This window comes from Gadus morhua, chromosome 7 (assembly GCF_902167405.1).
Source record: "Gadus morhua chromosome 7, gadMor3.0, whole genome shotgun sequence".
Classification (NCBI taxonomy): domain Eukaryota; kingdom Metazoa; phylum Chordata; class Actinopteri; order Gadiformes; family Gadidae; genus Gadus; species Gadus morhua.
This window is the reverse complement of record NC_044054.1, coordinates 22353301-22381115: the sequence shown is the minus strand read 5'-3', so window position 1 is coordinate 22381115 and position 27815 is coordinate 22353301. Positions and strand designations below refer to the sequence as shown.

Sequence of the window (27815 nt, the reverse complement as noted above, 5' to 3'; positions counted from 1 at the left end):
ATCAGACACAACAGCACAGACTAGTAATGTAGGGCCAATGTGGAGGGACAGGGTCAACTGCTTTTAAAAGAGTGTTTGAGTGTCAAAACACAGTTTTGTTTGTGTGGGTGAGTGAGGATGTGTATAACGCATACTTGCGTTTGTGTGTCTGTGTCTGCGTGTGCATGTTTCACATGTATATGTGTTTGTCGGTCTGTATGCGTGTGTGCTTGACACGTGGACTCACCCGGCCTTTGCCACTTTGTTCTTGCTCACGTCAATGGTGGTGATGGAATGCTTCGCCCCGGACTGCACCTCCCAGTCCACCTTCCACTGGGCGTTCTTTGACTTCGTCTGGAGCAGGTTTACCCCCTTCTTCGCCTTGACCCTTCAGAAACATAATGCATAGGGGGGAAAGGGAAAGGGGAAGGAGAGGAGGAGGAGGAAAAAAAAAGACAGGACAAGCCAATTATATTAGGATGTGTGATTTATGTGCAGGGTCAGAGGTGGGCTCCTCGCGTCACATTTCGGCAGAAGCAATTTGGGAGATGAATCAATGGCAGAGATGAATGTCCACAGACATGTGGCAGCGTGATATATACACAGATAGGGACTACCGTCTTCACTGGTGCAGACCTCAGCCCAAACCCGGCAGTATAGTACTGCACTCCTTCAGGCGTTTCCACAAACAAAGACTGGATGCTGAAGCAGTAGTAAAAACGACCATGCACATTATCCTTTGTCCAAATGGTGGGTGTTCAAGCAACGATTTCAGGATATTTCCTCCGGTCCACTCTGAAGGTCAGAAACTCTGTGGAACCAGGATGAGGCAGCTGGACACTACTGCAGCTGGTCGGCATTCGGAAAGTGCTACTCAAGCCCACATCAGTAGGGGCAACACAGGGGCCTTTGGGATGAGCGATGGTCTCCCTGCTCCTATAACCCCTTTATAGCACCCCTGTCGCCCCATTATACGCCAATCGCTCAGACTTATTACAGAGGCTGCTTAAATGGCGCATAGTTTGAACTCTGGCCATTTCATCTTTGCCAAGGGGTGGGTGGGGTGGTCTTGGTGTTGGTAATGTGTTGGATGTGGTTTTTAAACAAATGTTAATGTCGCAAACAGTATTGAAGAGCATTATTTAAGTGGCTTCGAGTGGGTTTTCGCGGAGGTGAGACATGACACTTGAAGTTAATGTTAGTTATGTAAGTTAGTGAGTCCCTCTGAGAAAAAACATTGATCAGGCCAGGTAAAATGACGAAAGGCAGATATATGCAGTACAGACAGTAATGTTGTATGTTTAATGTGCCAAGGAGCAGTTGAAATCCGTCTTGCTTTCCTCAGAGTGGTAATTGACTCAAGTTGTCCGTCATGGGATAGGTTACGTTGTTCCGTCATAAAAGTGTGCAGCCAGTTAACAGGTGAACTCAAGATTAGGCCAATGTGGACGTTAGCAGCTGAAGCTGCCCAGTGGAAGTGGCTCCGGGAGAGATGGTAAAGGTGACATTGCAAGTGGAGTGGGCATAAGTGGATAATTTCCTGGTCCAGAGCAGATAATACCTTATGTGTAATTACACTGATGTGAGCACCATCACTGCTCTGGCTCTATAAAGTTTGACTTATTTTGCCTCCTTTCTGTTTTCTATTACTGAGCCATAACATGTTGTTTCCTCTGTTTCCTCCAGTACCGAGTAAATCCATTATTCCAGGAATGGTATTATTGTTTATTAACACTGGTTGTTGTTGTTGTTGTTGTTGTGGCATAGTTCGAGGGAAGGTTGTGAACCATCAGACGGGTCTGTTTACTGAACACCAGAAGATGGCAAAAAGCCAAAAAACCTTAAAGGTCCCATGGCATGAAAATGTCACTTTATGAGGTTTTCTAACATTAACATGAGTTCTCCTAGCCTGCATATGGTCCCCCAGTAGCTAGTAATGGCGTTAGGTGTAAAACGAACAATAGGTATCCTGCTCTGCCTTTGGAAGAACAAAGCTGAGACGCGCCGATTTGGAATCTTCCCCGTATGTCGTCATACATGTAACCTCCCCTTTCTCTGCTTTGAAGTGAATTTGGCCCGCCAATGAGACAATGTGCTACGATGTGTATCTATACACACTGTAATGCAAGTGTTGTGCACTTCTTTGTTATTTGGATAACCGTTCTGCAGTTGGTATTATGGTGCATGACACGTCGGACGTCTCAGGTATTTCCACAACGAGACTCGTAGTGGGGGTTATCTCAGCCTTCATTGAGAAGGAATGCGGGGAAAGGAACTTTGGCTTTGACTCCCTGAAGTACATGGACCGCGACATGAAGGAAAAGGAGCCCCACTGCCCGCTGCCGAGGCACCACTGGCCCGAGGCTCCAACCCGTGGGTGGTCGTGCCTCAGCGCTGCCCACTTCCCGCAGCCAAGGCGGTGATGGCTCAGCAGCAGGCAGCTGGGCTCCGGCAGGAGACAATCGCGGTCGACATCGCAGGCAACAATCCCTTTCTCTCCTCCATGTCGCAGTTCAGTCTACCGAACCGCGTGGAAGAACAAGTGGAAGAACCAGAGACGTCGGAGTCGTTTGAGATTCATAATATTGTCTTGAGACGCACACAGCTTTTGGCCGTGATAATACATATTATATGATATAGATATCTATGTATAATATGATATTATTTAGATATAGAGCTCCAGGACTCCCGCCCGAGCACCCGGAGTGTTCTAGAATATTTACAGAACACGGCCAGAAGCTGTGTGCGCCTCGCCATTGCGATAGATCCACTGTAAACACAAGCACATGGTACCGTGGTCGCAAGCTGCTCAGATCCCCACCCCCACCCTCCACCTTGACCCGCCTCTAAAAAACGACATGTTTGTGGAAAGCTCATTGTGGGACCGGCTCGTAGTGGCTGTAATTCTGCACCAAGGCTAAATTTCTTGAACGTCTTCAAGTACCGTATTAGGGGCCCACTAACAGCTATATAAAAGCATTCATAAAGGAGCATGCCATGGGATCTTTAACAATTTCATATTATATACAACTTCATAAGATAATTTGCTAAGGTTGACAAGATTTGATTACATAACACTACAGGTATGACTGACACAAATCAAATGATACAATTATATTTAGAGAGTATGATTGTTGAAGGATGTTAAAGATTTTAGACGACAAGGTCAACTCACACATGTGATTTAGGGTAGTGGATCCAAACCATTGACTTAAGGTGTTGTACGAAAATGTCATCAAAACCATTTGAGGCTGAGCAAACTGTTCAAGCGGTCCCTTTATACACAATTATAACTGCAAGAAGGCCATGGCCAGTGGGACACAGTGGAAAGAAAAATACATCAATGCTGCTTATGCTACCAGTGTGTTTATTTAGCCTACACAAATGACCACAATTCATCACTGGAAAATATTACAATGGAAATCCGGCAATGCACTAATATTTAGAACATATTTATTTTTTAAAGATCTCCTATTATACTACTTTTCTGGTCTTAATTTCTTGTTAATGATTCCTATAGGGCAACCAGACACGAATCACAGCACAAAAAACGACATAGATTTTCGGGAAACTCTTCCTCTCATCTTGGCGCTATCAGCATTCTCTGTCAACAGTCGGCTTCGTCCTTCTCCACCCCCTCGCCCCCCTCCTGCCAACCCCACTCCGTTGTGATTGGTTAACTTCCGGAAGACCTGCGAAGGGCATTACCATACATGGAAAATCCGTATTGTTTTGCGTAGATAAATCCCGGAAATTTGAACAAGTGAATCGCCGCCGGCGTCCCTAGTGTTTAGCGCTCTGCACAGCCACCCCAGACAGTCAGCAGGGAACACGTCTAAATGCATGCACGTCATTATTTGACACTTAAGTATGGTTAAAGATGACTATAAATCATTATAACAACGTGTATAGGTCATAAAAGTCGAAAAAGCATAATAGGTGCTCTTTAAACATTTAATTTCTTCTATTATTGCCCATTTCAACAATAAAATCGCTTGTACCAACCAAGGTCCTTGTACCACAGGTACACGCATAGGTACTATAGGGTGCATGTACAGGTACACACACACCCAATAGTTATGCACAACGGATGCCATTAATTCATGTTGTGTGGTTTGACGGATCAGAGGGATGATGTGTGAATTCTCCTGAAACTTAATTTCATCCTAAATTTTCAGGTTTGAGGCCTTGAGCGTAAGCTATTGCCCACTTAAGTGAGACAACCAGGCAGAATGGATTACTTCCTGGCTCCCCGTGTGTTTGTCACTATCGGTGCACAAACAATCTATGGTCGTTGGGCTGCACCGCATTACACAGCCAGTGTCCCACATTATAGGAGAAAAACAAAGTGGAGATACCCTCATTTATTTCTCGCTGTGAATAAAATCCAGCATGTTTTATTCAGTGGATATCAGTTTCCATCTTTGATAAACGACAGAAATGATGACCAGAAATGGTAAAAAGCCCGAGCTGCAAATGCATATGCAGAGTCGGGTCTGCATTCCACGACAACCATAAAGAACAACAATGTCAAGTTGTCACGCATCCTGGGAACCAAACGTCTGACACCTGTCAGACAGCATGTCTGGGAGGCAATGCCGGCCGAGGGATTGTGTTGAATTGATAATTCCCCCCACGTTCTGTAAGCCGCATACAAAAACCAGCCCGGGTTTTACAAGTAATGATGCACCGTGTTTGTCATAAAGTTGAAAGATGTGATACGTTTAGCCATATTTAGAGTTATTTACACACGATAGCATCGCCGGGTCATTTGACAAAATGTGACAGGCTGATTAGTATGGAGGTGTGCGTGTGTGTGTCCCTTGTTTATTAGACACATTTGTCTTGTTTGTTTGACACTGGTCCCCGGGATTTGTCTGTTTATTTATATATTAGGCGTCAAATAAGTACTTTTTTTTGTTTACTCTAGGGTCCATAGATCTGCATGAACATGGCTGTGCACCGCAGTGCAGTCCATAGAGCAGTGAATTGACTGCATAACAATATCACGGATGAGTTCATATGCGTGTTTTTTATTTTTTTTACAGCGAAAGCCGGGTTAATATGTGAAAATGGCCAAGTAAATGGCCGCCCTCCTACTTGGTGTACATCTGATAATGTGAATGGCGGGGCTGCACACAGAGACCTGGCTGGCAATGGCGTTGGTGTCTCCGAAGAGACAAGCCATTAATCCATTGGACACGCAGACGCAATGGAAGGTATTGATCTGAGGCTCATTTTCATGAAATAGGATATGGAAATGAATTATTAATATACTAGAGTCCTGTCTGCTTGCGGCCATTTATCAATAACAGAAATGAGAAAGGGCTCACTTGTACAATTATGAGGCAGGGACTGGGCACCTGATTCACAAATGTCAGAGTGTTCATAACAAACCCACCAAAGATGCATAGATTTAACATTTATTCAGATCACAGTCCAATCCCAAGGATTCGTAATCATTTAGGTGATCAGTATCGATGGGGCATTGGCTGCCGCCTAAGACCAGGCCAAAGCTCTCAGGGCACTAACAGTATTGTCTTCACGGGAATAAATGGATGCTCCCATTTTGCCTCTCTGCTTGCACAACATGACGTCAGTTGTTTTTTCAAGCTCGCCAAAAAGCTCTTTGAGAAAGATGAAACAACTTCATTGAGAGCACTCTCGTCTGAATACCTGGTTCCCTCAAGGTCCCTATTTACATTCCACCTAAACTTCTGGCTTTAAAAGCACTGATTTTCCATCCTTCACCTCTTTGTTGTTGCTTTGATTGTGTTTCCCAATGCTAGCCTACACAGCCACGCATCCAGCCATCATCCACTTGGACGCGATTAGTCAGAGACATTGAATTATGACCCCAGCGAAAGCAATGGCATGCCGGTGATGAAAGAAAGCACCTTTTCGTCCCTTCCATGTCATTCAACCTATTCACACAGCTGCTGGTGTGATGCCACCGAATACATGACACGGGAGATTTGTAAAAGATTTGCTCGTCTATTGCCTTAGATCTGAGCTGGATTACCTTCGAGCAGCTCGGTTTGACTCGGGCTAAACGCTGAGCTGCAGTAGCGGAAATTGATTGCCACGCTACCGCACTCGGAATAGATTTTGATCACACGCACACTCCCCCCATCAACATTTACATTGCATGAGCGGCTACGCATTACATTCACTTGGACATTGTGAATTCACGATCAGCGTTGGAAGGCAACAATGATGAGAAACACTTTACATTTATATTCATTACTCCGCTGTAGCCAGCAGGTAGGGAAACTCCGGTCGGCATGTTGATACCAATCTTTGAAGAGGCATCACGTGTCGTATTGTACCACTGTTTCTGAATCAGTTGCCCCAACCCTCAGAATCTGCTTAATTTTTCTCAGTGCAAATAAAAAGAGGATGAAGCAATACCCGCCGGGAGCCTCAGCAGGAACGGCCCTCTCCGTGGCCCTGTGCTTCTGCTGATTAATGAAAGAGCATAGCGAATGAAAAGAGCATGCTCACAGTGGGGGCTCCTGGTTCTCAGGGATTATTTGGGCACTGACTCTCTGACAGAGTCAGAGCGGCGACGGCCAAACTGGGCCCCGGGCCGCTTGAACCAAGCCGGCGCCATTACCTTCCCGCACCGCCGATGGCTTAATTTGTTCAGCCAAGGCGAAACCCATTAGGCCACCCATGGCTGGAGCCTGCCTGACTACCCCGTCAGGGCCGAGCCAAGATCCTCACACTTCTGGCTCCATTACTGGGCAAAAAAACCTTCTGATGAAGATGGCCATGTTATAACACGAGGCCCGACTCATCCTAAATCAACACTTAAACACACACTAAAGAGGCCCGTTTTTATTTGGTCGCTCTGTGTCTTTGAGATTTAATCAACTCCGTTTAACCCCCCTGAAGTGTTCGTTCCCTCGTGTGGCATGTTCACTGAGATGGCGTGTTGCACAGCACAGCAGTCCTGTCTCATCTTATCTAAAACAAGATGCTAAGAGCCACCGTCAAGACTCGGAGGGTGCCGCGCCGCGCGCTGCGTCAGTCTCTCAAGCAGCGTACCGTTCTTTGCCTGCGGATCAAAAGCAGCAATCTCAGCACTCATCCTCCAGCACTCTGATATCTACCGCTATCTACCGCTATGGATGTTTTTTTACCAACAACAGGCCTGTAGAGTGATCCCGCAGATAAAGAGGGTGGCACAAGGTCTGGGAACCTCCCCCACAGACATATGGTGTGTCAAGGCGGGCTAGGAAAGAAGAATTGACACAGGGGACAATCGGGGACATTAGGGAGCGAGAGAGACGTTCTGTGATCGGTGCAGGAACAGAACAGGACTTGTGTTCCCAGAATATTCAGAATGACTCAAAAATGCATTGCATTATTGATGAATGGGTGCATCCCATTTATTAGACTGGTGGGATCCAAGCATCAGATAGGATAACATTATAACATACTCTGAACCATGAAAGATAGCACCTCAGGACACAGTTTGACTAGTTTCTCGTGCTGTTCGGTGCTGAAGTAATGGCGTGCAGTTGCTTCAGATAAGAATTTAAACAGTTCCTGTTGGCTACAGTAAAGGTATATTTGACACTAAAAGCAGACATGTGGAAAGCATCTCTTCTGTGTTGATAATAAAACAGATAATTTGCAGCCATCCTGTTTGCAAATGTTGATGTAGCATTCGTTTAACATGTTTGGAATAAGAACACGGAACATATTAAAAGAGGGGGGCTGTGTACACTCAGTTGTCTGAGTCCTTGTACAGTGAATTTATAAATGCAGCAGTGTTTGGTATAGAAGGATAAACAAAGCATACTTTTTTTTTTTTTTTCTTTTGCCAGCACCACATATGGTAATGAGAGATCAAGGAGCCATGGAAAGTGAACAAGCGGAGAAATTCAAAAACAATATTTTTGTGTGATGAAAGATTAGTGCAGGTTGAAAAATGCATGGCAAAAAACGCTGCAGGTGCCTATAAGCGTGGCTCACGGTGGGCCTCACCGACCTTCCCAGAGGAAGGGCCCCAGGGGGTGCTGCTGTAAGTCGCTTTGGATAAAAGCGCCAGCTAAATAAATGTAATGTAATGTAATGTGTCAAGGGGGGCCTGTTGCCACCACACAAGACAAAGAGCACTGTTACATGACTTATCCGCCCGATCCCTGAGAATGCCAATATTCAGGGACACCTCGTGGCTCAACCCTCGGAATGCACTACCCATATAGGTAATACCCCCGTAAGCGACAGCGGCTTGAGTCTGACCTGGGGGTCCTTTGCTACTTGTCTTTTCCTCTCGGAAACCAATTCCCCCTTTCTTCTTCCCTGTTCTGTTCTTAAAAGGCACCAAAGCCAGAAAAGGGGCTGCTCTTCTGCTTCTATAGTGGAATATGAGAGATTGTCAGTTCGCTGACCACAGTATGATAATGTCCTATTTATCCTTTCATTAACTATGAAAGGATGGTGACCTCGCACCGCATCAGACAATCAGTGAACTTTCACTTATATGGCAACTTAATCATCTTCAACCCCCTAATTTGATTAATCACACTGTAATCCAAAATTTTAACACACCCCAAATTGGCCCACATAACAAGAAGAGATGCGAATTTTACAACTCAGGGAAGATTTATTTTATGGCAGGAAGCAGAGCATCGAACACACCCGTATTTTGTCATCAGGAGAAAAAAAGTATGAATGTTAAAATCAAGATTTTGCCTCTGGGTTATGAACATGCTTCAACAGATGGTGGGCTAGTTAAAAAGAAAGTGTGTTCATAAGCTCAGACCACCACCAAGGGTTGGTGGAAGTCAGCCTCACACCCATGTCCCTGCCAGATCCTTCTTTGTTGCTCCAATCGATTTGCTTTCCCTCGGTTTCTTAAAGGCTGTGAACAAACACAGCCCGCTCGTACGGCATGTTCCAACGTCCCAACGGCTGTAATCCCTGTGGGATCCCTCATCAAAAAATTCCTCAACACGGGGGTCTTGCGTCGACAGTAACTCCGGAACAGATTGGAACCCACGCTCTCTCGCTCTCCAACCCTGTACTCCCCCCCCCCCCCCCCCCCCCCCCCCCCCCCCCCCCCCCCCCCCCAACCCCTTCTCCAGTTTGGCCTGGCATCGCAGAGCTGTGGATTGGGATGTCAAAAAATAAACATTTGATCATGGACGGCGGCGGGAAAGCAGCTCCGCAGAGCGCTGCTGGCGCCAGCATCGTCGGCGGGGCCAAACACTCCCGAACGCAGCCGTGGCGTTCCCTCTAGCGATGTGCCAGTGACGGCAGAGGAGGAAGTAACAAACAAGTAAAATGTCAGCAGTACCGTGCCGTCTCCCAGGCATTTGCCTCACTCCCTCTTTGCATTGCAGAAAAAATATGAGCCGCTCCCCGACTGCTAAATCTGGAAAGAACCCCCCCACCCCACCCCACCCAACCCTCTATTCCCCCCCTCCCACCAACCACTACTCATCTGAAGGCAAGAGCTCCATTAAGCCTTTAAGGGGCACTTAACATGCAACCCCTTCCCACAGTGCAGATCCCCCCCCGCCCCCTCCCCCAAAGAAAAGATGCCATTTTGTGACGATATGTATAATTCAAAAGTTCGCATTTCTGTCCTCGTCCTTGGCTGGGTTCGCTCTTGTGTGAATGACATGTGATTCGATCACATACTCAGAGGCTCTTGATGTTGCCTAGCCGTGGCCTGTACGGAGATGTGTAGGGACCATTTCTTTCTTTTTTTTATCTTTTAAACCAACCTCTATACACCCTTGAACTGTCAGCAGGAAATCCCTGTCAAAGCGGGAGAAAGACACACATTGAAAGTGAAAGAAAGGCCCTTGCCTCTGCGTGACCTTTGTGGATAAAAAGGCTTTGCTTTAATTAAAAGAGGTAACATATTCAAGAAGAAATGTAATAACAGCTTTGGTAGCTCAACAGCCAACTGCAGATTTCAGTATTACTCATCGGCTGGAAAAATATCTCATCTCATGAACCCCGTTATTTTAAATGCAAAGGGCAAATATAGTATATAATTTGAGCTACCTGGAAATGTGACTGATATTTTATTTGAAATAAAGTGCTACCTTTAAAGTGTGAGCATAAAATCTAACAAACCCACTTACAATCGCTCGCTGAAATTGGAAAATAAGTAGCAACAATTGCCATATGTCTTGCATTTCAGTTTTCACTATTCAATATTATAATAAAATAATAATGTTATATAATGGTTTAATATTGCATTGCACTTTACGGTTGAGGGATGAAACCACTTGTATGAAAAATGATACTTACACAAAAAAACTACAATCCAATATTATAGTATTACAACCCTGTAATACAAGCCATTAGCTCGTAGACGGTTGGTTAAACTTGAGACAACAAAGCACTTCTTTCTTCAAAATCCATACTGTGCTCTGACAATCAATACAGCATTTCAAGATGCGTATTCTTAACTTTAGTGATATTTCATCACGCCCATATTACCAACATAGAAAGCTGTCCCACACACCCCTACAAACACACTCCAAATCTCTTAATACACTTGAATAGAAACGGTGCAATCCAATATTAAGTACAACTAGACAGATCATTGGTCTGCCTGGATGCCCTTCTCCCGTGCTCACACTGCGAGATATGGCGGAGTATAGCACTAAATGCAGAATTGCATTTTAATCTGTTTATCTACTGTGTGTTTGTTTACTTATATGATGCACTCCACAATCATGTTCACCATCTGGCGCAGGCTAGCCACCAATGTTCACTTGGCAGAGGGTTCAAGTGTCGAGCCACACAACAAAATATATATAAAAAATGTTTGCTTGTTATCACGGATGGACAAAGGGCCAGCTCTTCTGAGCGGTTATCGGGGGCAGCTGGGAGACCGTGACGGAAAGGCAGACCAGATGACACGACGGTCAGGATGGTGGCTGATTTTGTCATCTCACACTAACGGGAAAACTGGGCCGCGATGGACTGTATTCCAGGGCCAAGTAGTCTCGATTTGGTCGTGTGGTGAAAAACAAGGTGAGTTCACGGGAGGTGAATTCGATGGAGGAGAACAGAGAGAGGGATGGAGAGCTGCACAGTCATTTCCTATTATACGTCTTTGGATATTTTGATTCAATCTTCCTGCATTTCTTAGCAATAAAGCTAAGAAAACCCTCAGAACTACAGAGCAAATAGCACTGCGTTTAAGATGTCTTTGTTCACACCATCAAAGTAATCCGAAAAAAATGGAAACAAGGGACATTTCTTTTGCGTATGCTTTGGTAAACAGCATATACAAAGAGTTGACACGGAAGAGACATCTCTGCTGCTCTCAGAAACAAGACCGCCCAGCAGGACTTTGGGAAATATCTAGACTGCGTAATTATAGAGGAGGGACAGGAATGAGCTTAGACATGCTCATAGTTCTTTCAACTCTGCCTGAGACGTTTTAAAAGAACAATCATGTCCCTGCCCTCTTTCCTCCGATCCGCACTTTTTCTGTATTACAAAAAAGTTAAAGGTGCGATGTGGGTGGTAAGGTCCATCGCTTGCACTTTGTTTAGTCCCAATTCCAAGTAGATAAATATTTCCTTGGATTATTCCGACAGCGGTAAAGAAAGGCCCATAAAAATCGTCAGAAAAAACAAACAATCTGTGATAGAAATCAGCAGCTTGTCTAAACCCTATGCCCTGCAAAACTTTATTGCCGGCCATGACTAGAATAACTAGGGAACAACGCAGATGTCCTTGCCATGTGTTTACTGCTCGGACATCTGGAGAGGTGACACCTGATACCTGGACCTAGACAGCCAGATGTGCATGCCTCCGTAAAAAGGTCGCCGCCGCCACACACGTCAGACCGCATCACCTTAAATGCTGATGTTTCGCGGACTCGATATGGGCACGAGGCGGCTGCTGCTGCCTTGCGACTGAACACAGATCTCCGCGTGACATACTGCTGCCTTCGCATTGAGTCCGGTTGATACTAAGTGAGGCCCCCGAGCAGTGGGTCTGAATTCAGTATTCAAAAACGTAGAAGGAGTAATCCAGGGCAGCAGGCTTTAACTTTGGGCTGCCTTTTGTTGTTGCCGTCTGTTGCAGCTTTTCAAAGTCTGTCAAAAGGTTGGCCAGTCATCCACTGGCCCTGATGAGACATCGCTTCACACTTGTGTGTCGAGATGTCTCGTCAGAACCACAGCATACTGCAGGAGAAACGGGGGGAAATCCCTTGGGAAACATTAATACGCCAGAACGATGTGCACTGCAGTAAAAACTGCCAGCAACAACTTGGATCAGTCTTGTAAAGGACGAGTTGCATTCCACTCAAAGGCAGTTTTTTTGGGGGGGTGGTCTTCTTTACGGAGAAACGATGGTTTGGGAAAAAGTAAAAGTGCTCTCGGCTCATTTTAACTTTGGAGGCACTACACAAGTCAACGCAGTTGACGCAGTTGACTTCTGTGTGACGTTACAAAAAATAATTGTATTATATTTTATTAGCTCCATAAAGGCAAATGCGTTTAACGGCTCGTGGTTATGCTGTTGGAGTCTGCCCGGTTGGGCTTAAGGTGCAAAGCTCTTTCGGCCAGTTGGTTAACACGGCAGAAATGAACACATGTTTAAGAGAAATGTGAATACATAACCTCCCCACACACGAAATCTCCTCCTCTCTCTCCTGCTTGAACACACTGTCTCTCTCTACTACACACACACACACAAGGCTGGAGGAGAACACGTTGTGGTACAGAGGCGACAGCATTGGCTAGAAAGCAGACCTTCTGGACCACAATTATTCTAAGTAGTTTCCTCCCCATCAGCGGAAGCCATGAGCAGAAGACCCTGGGGTGAGCCAGAACCTTTCCGCGCAGGCAATCGGGGAAATAGCCACTGTCCAATTTATTCGATAAGACGAGTGGAACTCAGCCCTGCCAAATGATGAAGTATAGAAAATAAACTAGGGGGGGTAGGGGGTGGGAGAGAGAGAGAGAGAGAGAGAGAGAGAGAGAGAGAGAGACGGAGAGATTTGGGTATCCCAAAATCTCCATCCGCCTGACATTGTCGTAGTAGTGCCCATGTTAAGATTTTTTTATCCCAACCGCTTAAATAAAATGCAAAGGAGGCAGGGGAAGGGAATGAGGAGTGGGCGGCCTGCATAGAGAACATGCTTTAACCCAGACACAGTGTCCTCACCAGGGAGGGCCATTGTATAACTGCAATTCAGAGATTACCATCGGCTGAAAAACGGGATCTCTGTTGTCCAGAGGCTCTCATGGGTCCGTGATGACACATTCATACTGATATTTTCTTCTTCACAAAAATATATTTTGTCAAGGATTTTCCAGTTGTTACACTGTGTTTACAGACGGTTTCACGACAGCAGCCCATACATTTTTGGACATGTCAGCCAATCGGGACGAGGGCTTGGCTGTGATTACGACATGGAGATGCTTTGCAGCCTCACTCTCCCTTCGTGTTCACTACTATATTTCATGGATTTCACCATTAGGGTCAGCTCTTTTGATGTTTTCGCCCACCCCCGCCCCCGAGGAACTTTCAAGTCCCAATGGGATGACATGAAGGAAGAGGCTTCTCTCCATCTCGAGATGCACACACCCACAAACGTCTGCCCTCTCCAGGGGATGTGCTCGCGTGCACACACACACACACACACACACACACACACACACACACACACACACACACACACACACACACACACACACACACACACACACACACATGTATGTATGCATGATGCATGCAGATATGCACGCCTATACACATGATATCGTCAAAGATATCGAGACTGAGAATTTAACATTCCATGAGAGAGAGTTTGCATGACTTCCTGGGAAAGAGCCACTCTAGATGAAAACCAAGTCATAATGTACAACGACTGGGCGTGCATATTATGTATGAAACTGTTTTTCAACTGGGCTGAAAGAGCTGATCCGGCTTTTCCCTGCCTCTGTAGAAAATGGTTGGGGTAAAGTGAAATGAAAGAGCCGCCAGCACTGGAGGACATCAAAGTGTAATTCAGTGGCTCATTCTTAAGCAATGAAATAATGTAGCTGGTGATATTGTGGGGAAAAGGAAATTGTGACCGAAAATGACCAAGGCTGCATTGTATGCAAGTGTACATTAAAAAGATAAAAGTGATAGCTGAAGACAAGGCATTGGGTCACGTAAGCAAGGACCCTATCAAACCATCAGCCACCACACACGTGTTTTAATGACCTTGGTGAACTAGAGGTTCATACGTGTGCAGAAGAAACAATAGTGAAACGTAAGGGGTCCAACTACATAGTAACAGTAACACAAATATTATTTCCATTGGTCGGTATCCCCAACCCACAAACGTATGGAGACACACAATATATCACACATTTACGTACAGTTATTCATAAATGTGTAATGTATCTCTTTAAGCATGATTATATGTGTGTCAGGGCCAGGGGTACAATGTCTTGCAGAAACAGGTTGCGTTTCAGAGAAATAAATGGCACCTTCACTGTTAAAGGAGTAAAAAAATCAACATCAACAACGTTTATCTCCCAGATGTATATCCTAATCTCTGAAGCACATTCAATCCATATTAATGCTTAAGGGTATCAACCATCACTGCACAGATGGTTGATTTGAAAAATGTACACAAAGAGAGGTGCCTTGACATCGCAGAGGCCGCAGTCCTCTGAATGATGTCAATTATCCAGCTACAAATGGCGGCAACGTTCCGGAGAGACGCCTGTGCGATCTGACATAGCATTGGCCCCGCAAATCTCCCCTCTTTCAAATGCAAATCTACATTTATTTCCCAGAGGCGCAGGACTTCCCTCCCTTTACACATATTATATGCGACACTGTAAGATAGCGCGAGGGTGAGCGAGAGAGGAAGGAGGAAATCATCCAAGCACAAGCCATGAATAAGAGGCAGCCGACCACCGTGTAGAGGATCCAAGGAGAGGCTGTCCTTAAGACTTTGTCAAGAGCTCGGGCTTTGAGATTCCAGTCTTGGTATGTGTTCAGGCAGCGCCGTCTGCTCATCCACGCAGCCCGTGTCAGGCAACTTCTTTGTCGAAACATTCAGTTGCATTTCAAACTACAATCAGAGAGTGGAGCTTCTTTTTTTTCATCCGGTGCTTTCTGCCTAATATGAAAGGAATATGGTGAAATGCAGTCTCAGTCAATTTAATTACTCAAAACATGTGTGCCGCAATTCAAATACTTGTAAATATATCTCCATGAGTTCCATTATGAAATAATAGGGAGGTTTGGAACCAAAATCGTACCTCAGACATCTTTTGGACAATGTTCTATGGTTTGTAGCATGTGGATAACCTGTTTCTTTAATTCATAATTGTTGCTGTTCTCAATGGATTTCATTTGCAATTATTTTTGGCAATTCTGACTCCAACGATTGGGAGGAATAGATGATAATGGGTCTAAATAAACTTTTTTGTGGTGTGTTTACACATCAGTATTCAGAAAAGGTGTAGCTATTGAGGCTGCCTCGAGGGCATGTGCAAACCATATTAGCCTCAAATGAAATTGCTAGGTACGTTTTACCGAGTGCGACACGGTCACAATATTGTTGCGGCAATCAATAGATGGATTGTATTTAAGAGCTCCCCATCAAAAAGGGTATTACTCGCTCTCGTACCTAGAGGCGTCACATCAAATTGTACTGTTAAAAATCAAATGTTGTCGCTGAAAAACCTCTTTTGGCAGTGGTGCCTCCGGCAGCTGTGCGTTGGGAGTGACGAACCCGCACGGGCCCCTTATTAGCAGAAGGTAGCGCACCGAAGCGTACCCTGTTGAGTGTCACATGTGCACTCATCATAGCGCAGGTAGGGCTCACACTCATAAGAATGAGTCAAACATAGATGTTAGCTCTCCCACTCACCTCTCTCCCACGTTTAAACGGGCACAATTATCCCACAGTTATTCTCCGTTATTATGAAGGGCCCTCATGTTAGCCGTGTGTTGTCTTTACACAGCCAAAGGCGCTCAGACAAATCCATTACTCCCGAGCGTACAAGCCATTCACCTAACCTTTCAGACAGGAAGCGGAGAATATGATCCCACACCATATCCTTCCTAGACGATAAGTGTCATGTTGAGAATGTCTGAAGATCTATCAAACATCTCAGTCGTCCCACTTACGCTTAAATGTCAACCCCCCCCCCCCCAAAAAAAAACAGGAATAGGAGCATAGAAATGACATGAAAAGAGGAAGGGAAAACATGTGTTTCTTTCATTTGTCCGGGGCCAGTTATGCGATTGAAGAACTGTCACTGCAGGTAGCCTGTGATTTCAGCCAAAGTGTGATGTAGAAGCTGCCCTAACACCGCCCCGCACACCAGCCGCCCACTAATAGGGGACTTACGCAGGGTGCAAGCACATAATGCACTGTGTACCTTCTGCAGGTTGTAGCGGCTACTCCACAGCACTGTTTACAGGAGAAAGGAGGAAAAATAATCATTGTTACTTTTCCAATATAATAGCATGAACACAAAACGATGCCCAACATAGGGTATTATACAGGCCTACACATGCCATGCCTGTTAACATGGGCATTCTTTGTCATTCATTATTAGTATTGGCATTAAATTAAATTCATAATCAATAATTTTGTATACATATAAATGTGCATATATATATATACATATATAAATGTATATGTATGAGACATTGAGAAACAAGCGTCACTATACACTAAGTATGACCGCAGAAGAGCCATTCAGTTGGCAAACAACGCGTTGCCTTCGGCGGTCAACCGAACACAAAAGAGTGCTTTCATTTCTCTGCTGCCGAGACTTCTCTTATCTCGCTCTATTCTCTCATGTTGTTCATATCCCGTCTTTCTTTTCCTCTTAATCATCCTTTTTCGCTGCTTCAAGTCTCTCACTCCCACCCTCCCTCCCTCTCAACTAACTTAGATCAGACAAAGCCGTGGACTTCCCAGCTTTACAAGTCGCTCGGGGTAGTGGCAGCACTTAGAGACCCACATCGTACAGGAGAGCACACGGCACGCTATGCTCCTTCGTGCGCCTCACGCGGCCACCGAGCAATGGCCATCGGTACCGTGCCGGTATATTGACGAAGCTGTAACCTTAATGGGGTTTTCATACAGCCGCGGTAAAATAAAAAGCCTTCTCTAGTCCTCTGAAAGAGGGCAAATGGAGCAGACGGCAGCGGATGGCATCTTAGATCGGACAAAATGGCCGACACCTGAGGATCCCTAGGGATGTTGTCTGGGGAGTAGGGGCCCTGTCATTAAAACTCAAAGACAAACAATGATACATGTATAATATCTACATTGCTACTAGTAGTGTGGGTGTGCATATGTATACAGTATATATTGTGTTTAACCTTTTTCTATTCTTACTATATAAATGTATATTACTGCCCTGCACTTCGGCCGAATTCCCTGTCTCAATAGTTCCTGTAATCTTAGCTCCTTATTGTGTGGGAAGATTTTTTTCTGTAGTTTCTGTAAATCCCTCATCTGGTATCAATAAAGCATTATGTCATTTTGTATTGTATTTTTTCTAAATACTCTCGTTGGTGAAAAATCTGGGTTTTTATATCTAAAAGATTTGTCCTAGAGTAGAGATAATTACGCTTTGTTCATTGTTGTTTTAGTTGGCGCACTGATTATGTTCGGTCTATTTATAAATTGGTTGAACCATGCGCTTCTTTCCTCTCCTTTCAAATCCGTTATTATGGGACTCACAGTGAGTCAGAGACATCGTCACACCAAGCTGCTCGGGACTTGTCTCACTATGAATAGACAAAAGGAACGGTACGTTGTACGGTGACATAACTCGAAGTGATCCCAAAGTTCACTCACATAACCTTAAAAAGTTTATCCCCTGAGTAAAGAAACCCAGCCATTTCAACCGCCCTTAAATACACTATGGTTTCCTAAACTAAAGACATACGTTATATTAGCATTTATTAAAGCTAAACTAGTTTATCTTAATTAAGTAAAACAACAGCTTGTCTAGGGCAGTGCTGCTGAGCCAATGACGTACCGTCAGACCTGTCTCCTGCTAGACATTATCTCAGCATTAGAAACAAAACACCAGAGACCCACAGGGAGTAAATAAAGTAAGACCCTAACGGAATATGAACGTGATATCTCACAAAACTGTCAAATAGGTGCCCATATGTATTTATTTAGTGGGAAAGTGCTGCTTAATATTTATCCTCTATTCAGAAAGCCCAACACATGAATACTGAACAACTTGAGCTCTAAAGCCACGTGTTTATCTAACACACTGGTATGCATAAAGGACATCTGCTGTGCCAGACGTAAACGTGAGCGACGTTCGGCCAGTCTACGAAAATCCAACTCGACGACGAACGATAATGACCTCATTTTGTAACGGGCGTTAAACGCAAACCACATGCCGAAGAACAAGAGATGAAAGTGGAAAAAAAAGTAGTGTTAAAGAGTCGACCACAAACCGCAGCCAGGAGATCATTAAGGTGCTGCATTAACATGACCTATAGCGTCCTCCCTTCACCACCCCCTCTATTTAATATACATACTGCCGACTCCACTTCCCCTCCTCATCTCACTCCTCCCCGCTTAATTCCACTCCTCCACTGACTCCTCTTCCTCCCCTCCGTCCCCGGCATTCTAATTGCTGCTGTTTCTTTTTCCCGCCCAAAATAATCCAAGCCACCGCACCGCCGGTTAAAGGAGATGATGAGGAGTCCCCCCCCTCCCCTGCCACCTCCAAGGCTTCGAGCCGAGTAAGCGCTCTCTTGATTGCCGTGTGTGTGTGTGTGTGTGTGTGTGTGTGTGTGTGTGTGTGTGTGTGTGTGTGTGAGTGTGAGTGTGAGTGTGAGTGTGTGTGTGTGTGTGCGTGCGCCTGTGTTGACGGACACCGCTCAAGAGTATTCCATCTGCGATAATTTTTCTAGTGGCTTTGCGATAGTGAAAGTTTCAATCACATATCAATGCTGCCATTTTTTTTAAATAGTATGCAAGTGCCACTTTTCCAAGGCTCAAATCCGCACAATACCGCACAGAATAAAAATGATATGATCAAACATGGTTGTTTCTTCCCCTCTGCCGTACCTACAAACTTCTCTGCATTCCTTTGTTATGTGTTTCCTGATTTTATATAAAAACAATATAATTTTTCGTTCCGACCCAAGTTTAAGCCCACATCGAAATTGAATTATCTTCCTCTGGACTTGGTTTGTGAACGGTTAATTTAACAACCAAATAGCCATTTTCCTCAGCCAAATGTGTGCATAGTAAACTGGGTCAATCTTGCCGCTTGCTTTCATCGCCGATACAGGAGGACTCCTTTCATCTCCAATACAAGAACATTCTGGTCCCTGCTCTCTCCAGAGAGACAATACGGGAGGTGGGCCCCGGGAAGGAGAAAATAACATCTCATAATCTTCAGAGAATCAAGACAGGAGCCTCTTCTCTTTGTGATTATAGGTGAAGAAAGCTACTGAAACAATAAGCAAACCTGTCAAGATTACTTCTTGTATCATAGCCTATGAGTTACCCAACTATAGCATGGGCATTATCCATTCATTCTCAGAGTTTGGGGTTTGAATTTGATTATTGTTATTAAGATGAATGACTCCTGTGAGCTTACATTTGTGCGGGGCCTCATGCCAATGTGATAAACAAGGAGATGCCAGTGCGTGTTTAGCGTAGTCCAGTGGTGCTTGGCCTTCCATTCATGCATTTGCTACTAAACCCATTTACTACTAAATACTTAAAAGCTCAGAACTGAATATTTTACTACTCAGACCTGCCAGTTAACCTGCTACACACATATGGTCTCAAAGTATAACCATCCAGTGATGCCAAACCTCCTGAGGGTCACAGAATAATCATGAATATGACGCCTTTATTTTTATTGCAGTATGACCCTTTAACCCCTCATTGTCGGCTATAATCGGCCCCCAATGTGTGTCTTATAGGGTCTTAGTGTGAAGTAATCCGTTCTGGACTTCTCCTTCTGAAGCACCATTGGAGAACTGAGGAGGCAGTAGCAGTAATTAGCACTGTATCTGCTGAGGACAATGGCTAATGTCCATTAAGTAGGAGAGCAAATATGTTGGCCTGGCCAATACCGATATAACCTTGGCCCTGTGTGAATGTGTATGTAGGAGAGGACTGTAATGCCGCGTTTCCACTGCAGGGTGCGGAACGGATCGGATCGCAAAGGGGCGGTAGGGAGGGGGCGGTATAGCCCAGCTCAGTTCCGAGGTCGCGTTTCCACCGCCGACAGTACCCTTTGTGGTAGGCCGGATGTCGATCGCCGCGGCAGCTACGTAAACATCGTCTTCCTCCGCAAGAATGCAGACGAACGTCTCCACCTCCTTGTTCGCCCAAGCAAGCTTTTTACGCGACATGTTAATTGTAAAGAATAATACCTCGAGGCTACTGTTTGTTTGTTTTTATCCCCGCGTCACCCGGAAGTGACGATTCTGTCGACCAATCAACGGAGGGGGGGTGTAGCTAGAATTCCAGGGTACCCTTTCAGGCGTCTGGTCTCGTTTTGGGTACCGCAACGGAGGAGTCCCTAAAATGGGGTCGGAACGGGTACGGCAAAGTCCGGGTCACGCCCACTTTTGGCGGTGGAAACGCGATCCGACCCGCACCTTTGCGATCCAATCCGTTCCGCACCCTGCAGTGGAAATGCGCCATAACAGTATGCCCAGACTGGCTCAGTCCATTCAAGGTCATTAGTGTTTACTCACTAAACAACATTAGCGTGGTTTTGTTTGAGTGGCGGTGCAGAAATTAGATGATTTCTCAGTGGGTTGGGGTGGTGTAAAAACTGCCAAAGAAAGCTCTGAAATCTGTCTCGGGTTGGGAAGGAGGGAGGGAGGGAGGGATAGATGGGGAGGGGAGAGAGAAGATGTGAGCTGATGAGTTGAAGGAGTGTGGACAGGGAAATAAGTGTATTTGAGAGAGAGAGAGAGAGAGAGAGAGAGAGAGAGAGAGAGAGAGAGAGAGAGAGAGAGAGAGAGAGAGAGAGAGAGAGAGAGAGAAAGAGAGAGAGAGAGAGAGAGAGAGAGAGAGAGAGAGAGAGAGAGAGAGAGAGAGAAAAAGAGAGATGGCAGACAGATATGGTTGATAGTGGGACAGGGAGCGATGAGCAGCAGCCAGCGATATATCACTGATCCTTTTTAGTTTTGTCTGGCGTTTGCCAGCAAAGTGGTGTAATCCATTTAAAATGATAAGTATGTGTGTGTGTGTGTGTGTGTCTGCCTGACTGCTGACACAGAGAGAGAGAGAGAGAGAGAGAGAGAGAGAGAGAGAGAGAGAGAGAGAGAGAGAGAGAGAGAGAGAGAGAGAGAGAGAGAGAGAGAGAGAGAGAGAGATCAGGGAGGTAAAGGTGATTCATTTATCAAAGTCCCATCTAGGGTTTTATAATGCTGCAGGGCTTGGTATTAGTATTCAAGTGAGAGCTCATCGTCAGCTTTGATTCAATAATAATAATCAAAACATTGAAATCAAAATGCCATTTAGAGCACATATTAATTAATTCAGCAGCAACATGATGTATTTCCACATAAATCTGGATGTTAGCAAGGGGGGCAAACATACAAGAAATGGGATTTTATCTTTAAGAATTCAATCTTGCCACAGTGATAAAATGCATGTATCCTCAATAGCCAGCTGGATGGTGAAAGATGTTATGATGTTATGATGAGATATGATAGGCCTTACTATTAATCCTGCTAGTGCAGACAGATTCATCCCTTATTCTAAGATCTATAATTACCATGAGTGCACATGTTCTTATCGTAGGTGGCCGGGAGTGGAATGGGAATGGAACCCCTAACCCAGGCAGCATTTACCCCACTCTACCAAGACAGCACCACATTCACACAACATCGCTGTCCTTCAATACACAAACAGCTTAGTTACACCACTCTTTCAGTTTTACATGTGTGTTTGTTTGTTTTGTGTTGTCTGAGACTATAAGTATTATCTCCAGTCGTAAGTATAGTAGGAACCCTCTTATTGTGCTGCTATCATTTAGAAAAAAAACTTTATAAATAAAGCACAGTCTCCCTTGGCTAGAAGTCACCGTGGAAGGGTGTCTATTTTAAATCACACACACATCCCTGCAGCAGTTCACCAAGTTTGCTGCATGTGTCTGTAATTGTGACTGACCCCGATGATGGAAGCGATTGCTGCTCATTAAAATGTAAAATACCAGCCAGTGAAGGAGATAATAAATCTAAGAGAGGAATATGAAGCTGAGACAGGAAAAAAACAGAAAGTTTGCCAAGGCCACCATGGCAATGAAAGTGGGCTGGGGAGTGGCCAGACCGGAATTCTAAGAGATGCTACGGCCCCAACATCAGACAGGTACATGTGTGTCTATATATGCACAGCTGCACAAAGGGCGTCATGTCATGTTGTTATGCGTGCATAGGCCTGAGCAAGGAAATAACTTCAATACTTGCCCTGTAAAAAATAACAGGGCATGAAAAATCAAAGAGTGTTGAGCTGGCTTAACCTTTTGGCATTTTGAGTCTCATGTCCACAAACATTTTCAAATAGCCATTCCCATCATGGCACTGTTAAATTGGCACAGTATCTTCCAGTACATGCTCGTGTTCACATTTGGCTGTTATTCATGCCATTTAAATATGCCATGATTAGACATAAGCAACAGTGAACCGTTATTTTCCCTCTCTCTTTTTGAAAGCTGAAGCATTAAGAAGTAGAGCAGCTAATGGAACCAACTCAATCTGTTTCAGTCACACATGCAAAAACACACACATACACGCACACAAAATCTGCAATACGCATATACTCTGTGAATATTGTGCTTATTTAATGACAGAACCCTTCATTGTTTGGTCGAACAGAGGAACCGGTAGTTAATCATTCCATTAAGGGCATGAGGCCTTAAAGCCCGACTCAAGGCTGATTTGCCCTGTGATTTTCTCTGTACAAATCACAAAAAAAGAGGAAGGGATTGAGTTGTCTCAGAAAAAGCTTGAGTGGGTAAGTGCTGCAAACTTTCTGACACCTATATTCAGTAGTAGGAGTTGTGCTTCTGGTCTAGCCCCAAGGCAGTGAAATCATCAATATAGTAATTACACACTTTCTACAGTAATTTGCATCAGTGACAGATACTGGCTGACATTTTGCTTGTATATAGGGAGCATTTTGGCTGGAAGCCCTGGGACCCCACCAGCAGCTTGTCCTTTAAGCTCGATTAAGTCATGCAAATCGGTCACTACCGTCATTTTATTAGTTCATCTCTAGTGCTTGAAATGTGCCCCGACCTCCGGGCCTAGACCCGAGAGAGATGGAAGAAGTGGTACAATTCAAATTACCTTTGCAATATTGATCAAAATGATCCAATTTAAAGCCGTTTCAGGGAACAATTGGCCTCCAAACGTTTGACTCTGGAACATCAAACAAAGAGAGGCAGCTAAGTAGGGCAGGCAGATGATAGCCCTCCTCTGTGTTTCAGAAGTTAAGAAGGCAGTGGAAGGCCTCTCATGTCCCGATACAGATTGATATGACAAAATGAGCCAGTACGAGACGCCGCTTAAGCTGTCACACACACACGAGCACACTGCCATTTGTAAAACTATTTTGGCTGATGATGTTAAATTTCATCTGTTCAGTGGATTAGACGTGCCAAGTCGAACATCAGTGCTCTGGGGTAAAGTCCTCACCATTGTGGCTGAGAAACTGTATGCGTTTGTACTGGACTGGGGGAATTTTGAGTGGCGCACGGAGCCCATTTAGGTTAAGCCCTGTTGGCTGTAGGATTAGTCAACGCAGTTTTTTGGAAGACAAATGTATTTGCATCGTTCTGACTCCTACAACAGAATGAGTCACAACCGGGGATCCGACATAGACCGTGAAGAGTGTGTGTCTGTGTGGGGGGGGGGTATGGGATAGTTTCCGCCAACTTTTTTACAGGCTTGAACTCGGTAGTTTAGAAGAGGAAGTGTTTTCCATTGCAGTTGTCTGTTCACAGGACGAAAGTTGCTTGCATACTCCACTGAAAGAGCAAAGTCAGAGGTGACTTCAAGGGCTGGGTCACAGCAGCCAAGAGCCATAAAAACAGGGATTTGAGCAACAAAGAGAAAGAACTGCAAGGGCCCTTTGGAAAGGGGTGGGGTACCCTATATCGTACATGGTTGAGACTGGAAGTGTGCAGGGGGGAGGTGACTTTGTGAAATTGGTTGTAAGCTTCTTGCAAAAGGATATGTCGATTTAGCCATCTGCAAACATTCCAGTTTTTGCTGCTGTCCAATCGAAGCGTACCGATGGACAGGGACCCTTTAGAAAAAGGTGATAGTGTTTCTGAAAATATCTTTTGATTGATAATAATCATATGTTTTTGCGATATGGCCCAAATGCTCTAAGGTGAGCAAAAGCAGAAAAAAAAACGTAAGTCTTAATTCGACAGAGTGCACAACTATTAACCTTCCTCGTGGAAACGCAGCAAATTTCCAACCCATGCCCTCCTCTCCATGTTTTATCACATTTCTTGGAAATAGAATATGTGTATTTCTAATGGATGACCATGAGTTGTGATGCATTACAGTGTTTCCCCCACAGGCACCCAGCAGTGGGGCAGCACCACTGCCGGATAACTAGCACCGCTGAAATCAGCCTTGCAAAACAAAAACGAAAATGATGATCATCAAAAATTATGATCACATATTTATATAATATAAAAACATCATGTTCCCCCGGCTGCAAACCCCTTGAATTGTTATATGTGATGATACTGTAGCATTAGCTCATGCATGGCTTAAGACTTAAGCAGGAATAATAAAGAGAAAAGGCAACACTGCCAAAATCGACAAAAATGGCCAGGGGCGAATAGCACATGCTATTTGTTGCTATGTTATATGGTTATGCTGTTTCTGTTGGAATTAATGCACCAGAGAATCACTGGTCACACTAAGTGTCTCCACGCACAGTATGGAGACAGCAGTGTGTACCCGCACACATCAGCACCGTGCACACCCACACATCAGCACTGATGTACACTGCCAATTTTGTGTCCCTGCGCACATTTACATATGCGCCTCACACACACTTCGAATCTTATGGGAACCACAGAATTGATACACAAATATCTATTGATCACAATTCATTGAATTCCTACAAGCCAATGTTGCCGGAGGTCAGACTGAATATAAGTTAACAGTATGTAGACAGCCAGTCGGGGAAGGAGCTAGCCTGGATCTAGATGGATGGTTTTGATGCAGCGGTGTCTGTAAGAATGGAGACACCTTGCTTCTAACTGCTCATGGGTTTACTGAGTTTACTTCACTGAGTCAACTGCTTATGAGTTTACTGGTGGTCTCACTCGGAGGGGCTCCGTGGAGCATGTGTTATTTTGAGCACACATTTGATACGAGTAACTAGGAAAATTGCTGGTGCTTTATAAATGCGGTGCACTTACCTGAAAAACCTTACGACGAACACACCATAAGAGCTGTTATTAGTTCTAACGAGTTACAACCCCCTTTCTGTGTGCATTCACTGGGTTAATCAATTAAAGGAGCGACATTACATTTGATTTCAAATACAGGAGGGCGAAGTTTATTCAATTTTGGTAAAAAAAAGAGGTTCAGAACACTTGGAATATGAATCTTAACATACATAATAAATTGCATTCCATTGTATGGATTGACTGAGCTCAGTTGCTTTGCCATTGCCAACCAATAATTTTCCTATAAGATTAGTGTGCCGTCTGCTTCCTGTAGTCGTAGGAACTATGCACATCATGCCAATAAAGTTTTGTCATGTTGTCCTGTCAAATGTGACAGTGCTTAATCCTCCGAGCGCCCAGTATTAATGAATTAATGGGGATTATATCAGATAAGCATCACGAACATCATGAATAGGTCTGCACAGAAAATCATGTTTTTATTAAAGCTTAGTATTAACACCATAACATTCCCATGAATAATTTCCAAGGAGTTATGTGGATTTGAATGTATTATTATAAATATCATATAGGTATAATGTATTTAGGTATTGCGGGGGGAATATGGGATATCATGGATGTAAGACACACACTGAATCCCATTATAGCTTTATTTTAAAACATACTATATGTTTTCGTTATGTTTGATGAAGACAGCCAGGAAGACAGACAAGAAAGAAATATCAGTGATAGGGACTTTTTGCTTGGATAATATTTCCTATGCAATTTTTTGTCAGCAAAAATCGCTAAGAGCACTTTGAGCACGTACTCCTCTAAACGTGATTGACTTTCAAATGGCACACATATTTTTTTTCTAAAGCAATTTCCTAGAGGCCAATTTTTCTCCACCATTGTGGTAAGTGACCCTCCTATCTGTCTTTTCCCACATTGTGCGTACATTTTAATGTCATTTTAATGGAGAAGTTTGTTGCTAATAATGGCTGCTCAAGTTGTCTATTGATGCCCATCGCACAGCTGTCTATGCATAAAATAGCCTCTTTATGTTAATGCAACGTGACACATACATACGTATATATTTATATTAGAGCTGTCAAGCGATTAAAATATTTAATCGTGATTAATCGCATTAATGTCATAGTTAACTCTAATTAATCGCGATTAATCGCAAATTCTTTTTCTATGCTAAATATCCCTTGATTTTTTTGTCCCATAATTCTTCTCATTTTAATTCTCTTATCAACATGGTGAAGTGCATCGGCTTGCCTTGTGCAAATGATTTTTTATTGATAACAACATTGGCATATACACTGATCAAAACAGGACGATACAAAAAAAGAGCCTATAGTGCAATTTAACGACTGCTTTGAACAAATGTCATTTGAACATAGCAGTCAGGCTACTGCTTCTTTGTTTTGAGCCAAAGAAAAAAAAAAAAAAAAAATTTTTTTTTTTTTAATAAAGTAATTGCGTTAATCGCGCGATAAAATTTTTAACGCCGTTAAATTTGGTTTGCGTTAACGCCGTTAATAACGCGTTTAACTGACAGCTCTAATTTATATATATTCGCTAATGCCCTCTGGGATTATATGCTTTTGCAAGGGATTTAAATCAACCCCAGGGAATGTGAACTAAGCCATTAGATAATATGCCAATGTTGTTATCAATAAAAAATCATTTGCACAAGGCAAGCCGATGCACTTCACCATGTTGATAAGAGAATTAAAATGAGAAGAATTATGGGAAAAAGAAATCAAGGGATATTTAGCATAGAAAAATAATTTGCGATTAATCGTGAGTTAACTATGACATTAATGCGATTAATCACGATTAAATATTTTAATCGCTTGACAGCTCTATAAATGTATATATATATACATACATATATATATATACATACATATATATAGATACATATATACAGGGTGCGATTTGTGAAAAAACCAGAGGGGGGGATAATTTTGAGAGACATTTTATTCAGGAAAAATAACCACACAACAGTGTGAAAACTTATGAAAACAGTTGATCTTGTGACCTTGTGTATCTAAACCTTACACTTAGGCTTCATAACGTAGGCGGTAGGCCTATTTTGAACGTGAACTTAACCACTGCATTTGCAGATATTGTTTTTAAATGTGCCAAATAAAAAAAATATTATTTTTTTTTCCCGATATCAGTTCAACAGAAAATATGAAATACCACAATGTGCTGTCAAGAAGTTTTTTTTTATTTTTATGGGTTAATCGGGTAGACTATAGGTCAGACTACGAAAACAGTCCGCTCTGCTGACGCACTTCAGCCTCTTTTTTTTGCTTTCCTGTTGGCGGATCGATAGCAGCGTGGTGACCCTGCTTCAACCACATCTCTGCAAATCTGCGGGCCGGGAAGGAAGCAACATCTGGTGCATTTACAGAGATGAAAAGCAGATTGTGC

The 27815-nt window shown here is 43.9% G+C and overlaps 1 protein-coding gene across 2 annotated transcripts in view; it reads right to left on the bottom strand.

The window, feature by feature from the left end:
- tmem132e (transmembrane protein 132E) overlaps positions 1-27815 on the bottom strand; it is a 258574-nt gene that overhangs the window by 58216 nt on the left and 172543 nt on the right. For both annotated transcript variants that reach the window (XM_030360179.1, XM_030360178.1), the window contains exon 3: positions 227-367. In XM_030360179.1, coding sequence (XP_030216039.1) covers positions 227-367 — 141 coding nt within the window. The remainder of the gene's footprint in view (positions 1-226; positions 368-27815) is intronic.